Source organism: Procambarus clarkii, chromosome 67 (genome assembly GCF_040958095.1).
Source record: "Procambarus clarkii isolate CNS0578487 chromosome 67, FALCON_Pclarkii_2.0, whole genome shotgun sequence".
Classification (NCBI taxonomy): domain Eukaryota; kingdom Metazoa; phylum Arthropoda; class Malacostraca; order Decapoda; family Cambaridae; genus Procambarus; species Procambarus clarkii.
Window position 1 is genome coordinate 16,689,282 of NC_091216.1, and position 10,772 is coordinate 16,700,053.

At 40.1% G+C, this 10,772-nt stretch overlaps 1 protein-coding gene across 3 annotated transcripts in view; it reads left to right on the top strand.

Moving 5' to 3' along the window:
• Positions 1–10,772, top strand: part of Fpps (Farnesyl pyrophosphate synthase) — a 104,647-nt gene that overhangs the window by 29,049 nt on the left and 64,826 nt on the right. For all 3 annotated transcript variants that reach the window (XM_069310369.1, XM_069310371.1, XM_069310370.1), the window contains exon 3: positions 9,826–10,000. In XM_069310369.1, the coding sequence (XP_069166470.1) occupies positions 9,826–10,000 (175 nt within the window). The remainder of the gene's footprint in view (positions 1–9,825; positions 10,001–10,772) is intronic.

The window sequence follows — 10,772 nt, forward strand, 5'->3', positions numbered from 1 at the left end:
CCCCAATCCACACCGAATACAGGTATATTTGCGGCGAGGCAGAGGCCGACAGATACGGACGGCATGGCCTTCTCTGCCAAAGGACAGGAGGATGGCATGCAAGACACGGCGAGGTCAATGACATTATTAAGAGAAGCCTTACCACAGCCGGTTGTCCAGCAGATAGAGAGCCCCGTTACCTAATGTCCAGCAACTCTGATGAGCCTGTCGGTCGCCCAGACGGAATCACGGTGAACCCCTGGAAGAATGGTAGACAGTTGGTGTGGGACTACACTTGCGTTTCAACTTTAGCCAATACCTATGGTGACTTCAGTGCTACACAAGCAGGAGGAGCTGCCAATCACCGGGAAGCGGCCAAGTCACGTAAATACAGAGACCTTGAGCACCACTACAATTTTGTCCCCATTGCCTCAGAGACACTTGGTGCCTGGGGTAAAAGTGCTGCTAGCTTTTTGAAGGAGTTGGGGTCTAAGCTAATCGAAACAACTAGAGACCCTAGAGCTGCTAGTTTTCTTTTTCAACGCCTTAGTGTGGCAATCCAGAGAGGAAATGCTCACTGCATCGATGGTTCCTGCCCGCCATCTGAGGAGCTGGAGGAGCTTTTCAACTTGTGACAAGCAGCCTTGTACCCTGCATGTAATCAATATTGTAACTTTTTTTGTGTAATGACATTTTCAAATAAAGTTAGATAAATATACACACATACCTAAAGAATAGGGGTGGTAGGAGAAGAAAATATCAAAGTGTTCAGTGAGGATCCACAAGGTCTTCTCTGAGTACTCTTTATTTTCTTCTCCGAGGCTATGGGTCCCTACACTTGCACCAGAGGTGGTACCCCTTCTAGGTTTGTTATATATATATATATATATATATATATATATATATATATATATATATATATATATATATATATATATATATATATATAAAGTATTCTCCAGAACAGCGTTGGGTGGGGTGGTCAGGATAGAGGTTGAACAAAAGACAGTCACGTGTATCAGTGATGGGAAATCACTACCCAACTTAGCTCTCTGGCCCCGCCTTACATGCACCTCCTCCCTCTGCCTTCCCACATACTATTCACAGGACCTATTGTTTACTCACAACAATGAGTGACTACACCAGCGTGGCGCGATTGAAATCTTCGAGGGTGTGCACTCTTTAATTTTTTGATATGGTCCTCAGGTCACAGTTTTCTATCCAGAACCACCTCTAGATCTCACATAACTTGTAAGTTTATTATCGACGTTGAATCCTTTCTATGGGCAGCAGTAGAGACGTTAGATGTACCACTATATAGTGGGGTTAAGAACTCTGTTCCATTATTTATTTGTTTATTTATTATATACATGAAGTTACATTGGGTTGTGAGAGAACATAACATTGTTGTTTGAGCGTTACATTCTTGCAAAGCCACTGTGTATGAGCAATATATAAAAGTCAAAGGTACGATAATCGTCTATGATTTTGGCGATGTAGTCGATGAAATATTTGAAAATATCTATAATGTAGTGAGAAAATGTATGTATATTTATTATTTAGAGTACTTGTAGGATTCGAACAAGTCTGGGGAGATCACAGCCTTGTATACTAACCACTGAACCACAGCTGGGTAAAAAAGTTACTAAAATCCTTGGGCCTTCTATAAGCAGTCTAATTAAGCACAATATAGCTCAATGGTTAGGATCCTCTTAAGTCATTTTTTTTTTTGCAGGGATATTCCTGCGCGGGCCCTAAGCCTCTGGCTGGCCCACTAGATATTACTTGTTTCTTGTTTCTGTTCACTTAGGAGGGAGTATGAGTATTTATGACTCGTATGTTCGTTTTAGTAAGATTTTGCCCCATGTGTTTAACAACAACTTCTGCTCTGTTGAACGTAAGTTGAAATCTTATTGGGTTTGTAACAGTGCGTCTAAGTTAATAGTTAGCGTAGTCGATTTGCAACCGAAAGGTACTGGTTCGATTCCCGGCAGGGCAGAGACTGTTGGGCGCATTTCCTTTCACTTTTGATCACCTAGCAGTATATAGGTACCTGGGAGATAAGCAACTTTTGTGGGTTTCATCTGGGGGGAAGGTTAGTAGTTGGCCTAGCCCTAGGGTGACCAGGCTTTCTGCTTCCGACCAGGGTCGTCCTAACAGCATTATGGGCCCCCTGGGCAAACCAGTGTGCTGGGGCCCCTACGACAATCACTCACAAGAATAAAAAGTAAATGTCGATAATATTAAACTTATTTATTTTATTAGCATTCCAACAAAACTGGCGTTAAAACATTAAAAACGCGCAACATGATAAACATTTGAACAATACACAAGGCTTGAAAAACACTATAATACTCAATAAGCCACACGGATTAGATGGCACAGTATGAAATTACTACAAACTTCCTATTATGACAAGTATTTGCTGCATTTATTTTTTCAGAGAATTGGTAATTGCTTTATTATTGGCTTTAAGTCAATAGTCTTCAGGATGTCATTTTCCGTGCACATGAGTGACTGCCAGTTCACACGATGCTGCCCCATTGTGCTACGAAGCAGATTTATTATAAGTTTCAGTCTTGAAAAAGAACGTTCTCCTGTAGAATTGGTCACCATCATGCACACGAACACTCTCGAGTGCAATTTCAACATTCTGGAATACGGATTTCAAATTATTCGAAATTATTTTTCTGTACAGTGTAGGGAGAGTCTCACAATTTTCATCAAGAGTCATGTAGTGCTTGAGATGCGCACGTTCATTTAAAAGGTCATCATAAGTCAGGATACATATTTTGTGATACATATTAGCCAGATGTTCACACGTTTTCTTTATTGCATCAGAAGCAATGGTTTTAAATTCACTGAAGAAAGAAAACAATGTGCAACCTGTGAATAAGCCTCTGCACGTTTCGTCAGTTCAGATTAGTGTCCAGAACAGGGAGGAAAGATTAGTGTCCAGAACAGGGAGGAAAGATTAGTGTCCAGAACAGGGAGGAAAGATTAGTGTCCAGAACAGGGAGGAAAGATTAGTGTTCAGAACAGGGAGGAAAGATTAGTGTCCAGAACAGGATTAGATTAGTGTCCAGATTACTAGTGTGTCCAGATTATTAGTGTCCAAATTATTAGTGTCCAGATTATTAGTATCCTCAAGATTAGTGTCCAGAACAGGGAGGAAAGTTTCCACCTAGAATTTTTCAGTTTAATGAGAAGTACCTCTTTTGCTGATCCGTCATGTCTACTAAGACGCCCACTTCGTTTTCGTTCCCGGTTTTTCCCATCACTGTAATCTGTATCTGGACACATACTCCTGGCTTTGAAATCATATTCACTAAATTTGTCTCTAGTTTCCTGAAGATAGGTTTTCATAGACTCAAGAAGAGTCGTGGCAAGAAGGATATTCACATCCTTTGATTGCTGGACCTTGTTTGTTTTGTTCATTGTTTCTAGCATGTCATTCCAAAGAACTGTGAGAAAGATTGTTTCCAGGTTTTCCATTTTTTTTTTTTTTTTTTGCTCAATCTTTCTGCCTCTCGCCTTGTATTTACTTGCTGTTCATTGTCAGCTGATAGAGAATCCAGTGCATGTTTTACTTTTCCCCATACAGAGCATGAACATCAAAATGTGCTGACTATTGTGTGTCAGACGCTTGACTACAAAATCTTTTCCTAAAGATGATGTCAAGATATTCCAGCGATGAGTAGAACCAGCGAAAAGTTAATACAGATGCTGAACACAGTCAAAGAATTTGAGTCTGTAGACAAAACACTGCTGCTTTTACTCCCACCAAGTTCAGGCTAAGTCCAGCACAGGGGACATAGATGGCAAACTCATTGAGTTGATAAATCCGTGCTTGTAATCCAGTATATCGTCCAGACATATTTGAGGCATTATCATATAACTGACCACGGCAGTTTTTTAATGATATTTTGTTCTCATTAAGAGAATCCACGACAGTGTCTGTTAGATCCTTTGCCACATGTGAAAAGATGGAGATGAACATCAAGAAACGCTCCACAGGCTCACAACCTTTTTATTGTATCGGACAGTAGATGTCAGTTGATCTGTGTGTGAGATGTCTTGAGTGGAATCTACACTTATTGAATAATACTTCGACTTTTTTATTTATTCATGAATAGTGAAAAGAACCTGTTGTCCTATTAATTCAATAAATTCTTCACAAATATTTGCAGATAAATATGACGGATTCCCTTTTCCATGATTTCCATACATTTTGAGATTTTCTTCGAAGAAAGGGTCAAATTCACTCAGCAGCTCTAGTATACCTAAATAGTTGCCATTTTTTGCTGACCCAATAATCTGATTTTCTCCACGAAATGGCAAACCTTTAGAGGCAAGCAAGCGAATTACAGAAACCACACGTGTCAACACTTTATGACAATATTCCACTTCCAATGTCTTTATGCCTTATCTGTCATGCTCTTTCGAGGCTCTTCCCCATTTTCATGTTCTGCAATGACATTGCTGTGCTTCCACTCACTTTGTTGTTATAGATTCAGCTACTCGGAACAAGTTCCAAGTAGCACGGGCTATGGTGAGCCCGTAACTTACCTGGCACAGGAGCGGGGCAAGAAGCACGGGCTATGGTTAGCCTCGTAGACGGGAGATGTCTCCCGTGTGTTCCAGTCACTGAACCCCAATGTAGAAAAGGGAGATTCTTTCTTAGACAATATGCGACATACAGAGCAGTACAAATGACCATGGGGTGGTGAATAAAGTAGCCATTCACGTTTTACATACTTGCCATTCCACAGATCACGTTTGAACACATTGATAAATACCTTACCTTCATATTCTCTACTTCAGTTGTTTTATACACTGCGTGAGTTTGAAAGGCTGCTATCATAATTCTTGACACGATGAGGGCCCACTACGAATCCAGTTATCTATTGTGTTAGTGTCATTAATGTTCCATAGCCCCGGATCTGTCTCTTGGAGTGCAAACTCCTTTTGCAATTGTTACAGACTTGAGTATTTCCTCTTGTAAAATGTCACCACCAGTAGCAACAGACAATGATGACATGTCTGCCGAAACTGGATGAGTGGTAGCAGGAATGGATGTAGATGTGGATGCTATATCTGAAGGAACAGTACTAGTGGCTGACATTGCAGAAGTGGATGCTATATCTGAAGGAATGATATGAGTGGCTGTCATGCAACATGCGTTGAGCCACCATGATAATTTTGGAAGTTTCTTATTGTCTCCTCCTCGCAGCTCTCTTCCTCTTCTGTGCTCCACTCAAAACATTACGTTTCATTTCTGTTGAAAGGGTTATTCACCTGGAAAGATATATCTTTAATATTTAGACCTACACCAGGATGTAGAGAGTATTATATAAGTGTGCTTGCAACAAGACCTAAATATTTAAACATTCTGCTTCCATAATGAACATGTCCTGTGCTCGTGGGGACCCCAGGCAAGAGAGCCATGCGGCAAGACGGCTCTGTCTTCGACAATGGATAACCAAATGTGTGTCCTTAATTAGGACTTGGATTACCTATATTAGGCCTACTTTACCTTTCGAAGATTCTAAAATTAAATTTTTTTAGACTACAGTATTCTTGAACGGTGGAGTCTTCTGACTTTTGTGACGGTCTTCACGGTGGCGGACATGGTACCAAGAATATAAATAAAAGCTAGCAAAATTAGGTCCCCATCCTCGTAAAGAAGGGAAAGTGTCCACCACCTGTCTTACGTTCAGCACCTTGCTGTGACTTGGGTCGCTGAAATCTGTCTCCTATATTGCTGCTTCGCAGTGGTTCGGCTTGTTGTTGTTGTTTAAGATTCGCTACTCAGAACAATAAGTTCCAGTAGCACGGGCTATGGTGAGCCCGTAAGTGGAGGCTCTTTGGAGCCATTATCTGTATCAGTGGCTGATACTAGAGATCTGGCGATGGATGGGGGTCTTCATGATAGTTTTCAGCCTGGGGGGCTGGCTATACCAGTTATGGAGCTGGTGGGATTAGTGTGGACCTCTAGGTTTTCCGTTTTTTCTTTGCTTCGGCTTCTGGTCTGTATGTTGTCTTCTATGTCAGGCAGCGGTGGAGATTCGAATGTTGTTTTGGGCGCTGGTTTTGTCGGGTTTAAACCCTGAGCCTATTTGTGCCTCTGTAACCCTTTCCACTACCCCCCAAAAGATGGGGAATGTGGTGCATAATAAATGAACTAAACTAAAACTGGTCAAAGATATTTCAAAGGTTCAAACAGTGTTGGATAATTTCGGAAACTTGTGTCACCATATGGGACTGGTGGTTAATGAAGACAAAACTAAGTTTGAATGTAGAAGTCGGAGGCCCATTATATTGAAAATAAACTGTAAAAATATAGAGTTAATATATATAAATATTTAGGCATATATGTTGGATATACCCATGAGAGTTTGGAAGCTGAGATAAACAGACTGTTGGGTCAATGTCGGAAGAGATTACAACCTCTGAAGGCCTTGGAATGCTGTAGAAAGGGAGTGGGAGTCCCTGTGCTACGAATAATATACTTGAGTACTGTAAGATCCCTTATTGATTATCCTGCACCTGTTATTTCTTGTTTTGGTAAAAGTAGGATGGGAAGTTGGAGAAGGTACAAAATGAAGCCATGAGAATTATCTTAGGATGCCCAAGAAATGCTATGATTGAGATAATGAAGATGGCACTACTGGCACTAATGGCAATTGTTAAAGTAATTCAGACATGGAAACGTATCAAAGATCACACACATTACTTTAAGACCTCTGTCTCTCCATCCGGTGGATTCACTCTGTCTCTCCCTGGCTGTGTGATACTCTTCACAGACCCACTCTGGACCTGGTGTTCGGCACTCTCTCTCTGGCTAACTCTCCTACAGGACCATATATACACCGAAAAAGGGGAGGGGGAGATTTGCTGTTGCTACCTACACCAAAGATGCAAGAGGTCGAGCCACACGTGCACAAACACTCAAGAATTTTTACATTAAGTTTGTGTGACATTCACCATACACTTCTTCAAGGAGGGGAATTAGTAATTACGTGTGTGACTGACCTCTGACCTGGCTAAAAGGGGGAGGTCCATGGATGTTTACACATAAGAATCTGAGGAGTCTAATTCCATTACAATGTTTGACAAGAGTATTATGAAATATTACATACTTGAAACTAGCTGACTAAGACTAGCCCAGGAATTTGTAATCAACATGCAAGATGATCCAGAGGTCATCTGGGCTGACCTCTTGGGGAAGGCTTCCTTGGGTGTGAACTCTAGTGGCAAGGGGGGAGGGTCATGGGTGTTACAGCTCCCTTTTAACCTGCAATGTTAAATGGGATTCTTGTATTGTGATTTGCGTATTTGTACTCATTGAATTTGTGCGCCCCTTGAGGGACTTGAAGTAGAGAGGAGTAGAAATAGCCTAAGCTACTCTATCCCTTTGAGATGTATTATTTTCTTGTCTCAATAAACATACTTGAACTTGAACTAAAACTGTTTCCAGAACAATTTTCTTGTTTAGGTCTTTTATCTCTCTGACTAGTGCTCTTGCATATTGGTTTAATTGGAAGAGGATTTCTCCAAATGTCATATTTGTTAAAGATTTACTAAAAGAAAAATTGACTGTAGAATGTATTACACTTATTATAAATTTACACAACGTTTCGACCCTACAAGGTTCATTCTCAAGTGATGGGAGAGGGTTGTTGTTGTTGTTGATGGGAGAGGGCTGTTGTTGTTGTTGATGGGAGAGGGCTGTTGTTGTTGTTGATGGGAGAGGGCAGGATGTATCGGATTTTCACCACTGGGAGGTCATGTACATACAATTAGGTGAGTAAATGGTAAGAGGCAGGTTGTACCTACAAGGATTAGTCAGGTGCCCACTACTGCCTATTTTTTTTCTCAGGCCACAGCCCTCTATCAAAGTAAAGGGTAACTTCCTTTTTATATATAGTATTTCACACTAATGACCACCTCTCATTGGCGACCACCCACACATTAGGCAAGTAATTTTTTTATGAGACTGACAGACAGACATGCAGAGGGAGAGACAAAGACAGGCAGAAACAGACAGTAAATAGATGTATGGATGGATGGACGGATGTATATAGGTACAAAGATTATTGACAACAGGGGATAAATGGATAGAAAAACGAATAGGTGCATGGGTACAGGGATGGATAGATGAATAGATAGATATATAGATGGATAGATAGATGGATGGATAGATAGATGGATTGATAGCTGGAGAATAGATGGATAAATAGTTGGATAGATGAATGGATAAATAAATAGACAGATGAATGGATAGATAGATGGACTGATAGGAGACAGACTCGGGCAATACCGGGTATCCCTCTCTAGTATATCTATACTGTAAAAGAGTGTCTGTTCAAACTTGAAGGCCAGTTGCTTATGGCTAACCTCACCCACCCAATTTTGTAGGGAAATGCTCTGTGGTATGGGATGGACATAGGCTGGTCAGTGTAGGCCTAAGTTAAATACTACAGCATAAGAATATCAGCCTGTAACCTAACTCCCAGTGCAATTTTCATTCAGTCTGAAATGAAATTATAGATGTGTTTTCCATAGAGTTTACGATGCAGTTTCATGGCACAGTATACTGTACTGGAAAATGATGAACTGAATTCATTCAGGTTACAATGATGAAAATAGTGATTATGATTACAATGATGTGGATTGTGAGTAGTGAAGATTGTTATGTTGATGATAGTATATTCGGTGAAGATAGTATGTATTGAAGATGTAAAATGGTCGGAGAGGGAGGATGAAACGGGGGAAGAGGAGGGAAGGGGGGGATGAAATGGGAGAAAAGAAAGGGAGGGGGGGTAAATGGGGAACAAAGGAAGAGAGAGGGAGGGATTGTGGGAAGAGGAGAGAAAAGAGGGATGGAGGGAGATGTGTGAAATGGGGGAGAAAAAAGGGGAGGAGATGGGGGAAATTGTTGGGAAAGTTCTTTCAGTTCTCGAGGCTGTGATGTCTTTTCAAGCCAAGCAGTGGTCTGTTCTGTCTCATTGAAACTCCTGGATGCCTTCCCTGATGGTGGCATAAATAAATAAATTAATAAGTAAATAAATTAATAACTGCCATCACTCCCTGCACCTCTATGAGAGGCCAAGTTATGGCGCTGGTCTCCATTAGGCCTATACAACTCCATTGCCGATGGGACCTAGTAGATGGTACACTATCAGTGATAGTAGTTTCAGTGAGCCATCAGGGCTTCCCCAGAAATTGGCATTTCATTACACTGACGCTGGGTTTTTGGCTATGTGCTGCATGTGAGTACTGAATTTACTATGAGTTTGCTGGTTGACATCTATGAGTAGATTTTTTTTAAATTGTTATTTACAATATTATTTAGAGTGTGTTGATTTTGGTTTGAAAAGGTGAAGGTAGTATTGTGAGCAAATAGTATAGGTTTAAGAAGATTAGAGACATTTGGCAAGTCATTGTTGTACATACCTAAGAAATAAAAGAGATCCTAAAATCCTATCTTGTGGCAATCCTATAGTTAATGGTAGAGTGGGAGAGGTTATGTCATTGATGACTAGGAATATCTAAACTGCACTTCACTAGTCATTTCAATCCTTTAATGATCCTTCTGGACTGGGATATCATGCCAGATGAAATGTAAACAAAGCCTTCATGATTAAGGAAAGATGTACTGGTTTTGTAAGTGGTTGCATAAATGCTTGATGAATCCTGGCCCAGGTCCACAACACAACACACACACATATTCACACACTACATTTGATGTACAGAACACTATTTGTAAATTATTAGTGACAAACAATTTTTGTTATTTTTGCACATCTAGATTAATTATTATATACTGTATGTGTAAAACAGGTTGTGTCAGCTCTCTACAGTGACGTCGATTAACTTGCCTCCAGCCAAAACTGGCCATGCAGCTTCACAAGATGTGAAGAGGGAGTTTATGTCATTGTTTCCTGACATTGTCCGTGACCTGACAGAGGTTGGGACACACTCTGATATTCCAGATGCCCAGAAGTGGTATGCCAAGGTTTGTAGTGCAAAAATCTTATTGTAATAATTTGTACTATTTTGTAGCATTATGTCCCCAATGTAGGTACAATAATAGCTTATTTGCCTTGAGTCCATTTTAATTTTGTCAAGCACTTGATAAGTGCTGTAATGGGTTTCCAGTTTTAAGACTGCTTATATATACTGTACTGAAGATGTCTTTTGGTATACACCTGTGGTCTGAGGGGTTCAGTCTTTAACATGCTTCGCTTTATGTTTTTTTTGGCATTTGGCTTGGAATTTATGTAAAAAAAAAATATTTCTTGTAAAATTTGTTTTGTATTTTAAAAGATAAATTTGCTCAGTTTGCTAAACTATTTAATTTTAATTTTGGGAAATATAACCCTATGTATATTTAGTACATATTTTCATTTACGTGGAAATTTAGAAAAGTGAACTCAGACCTGTAAAATACAAGGCTATTACTTTACCAACAAGGATACCAGGATACTCATAATATACAAGGTCTCAGAAAGTACCTGACTAATACAGGTACTGTACTTAATCTGATATTTAAACCCTCCCTTGAGCTACATCCATCGAGACTGATTGGTAGAGCAACGGCATTAATTCTTGCTGTCAGCATTTAATTTCTGATTATGTAAGTGGTTGGACTGTTTCTTCATTCCTTTTATCTCAGTGTTTAGTCTGTCCTTGTATCCCTTCAAGTGCTATATAGTCATACTGTCTTAGTGCTTTCTCCTAATAATTATTACCCTCCCTGCAACATGACAGTGGCATCTGGTGATAAT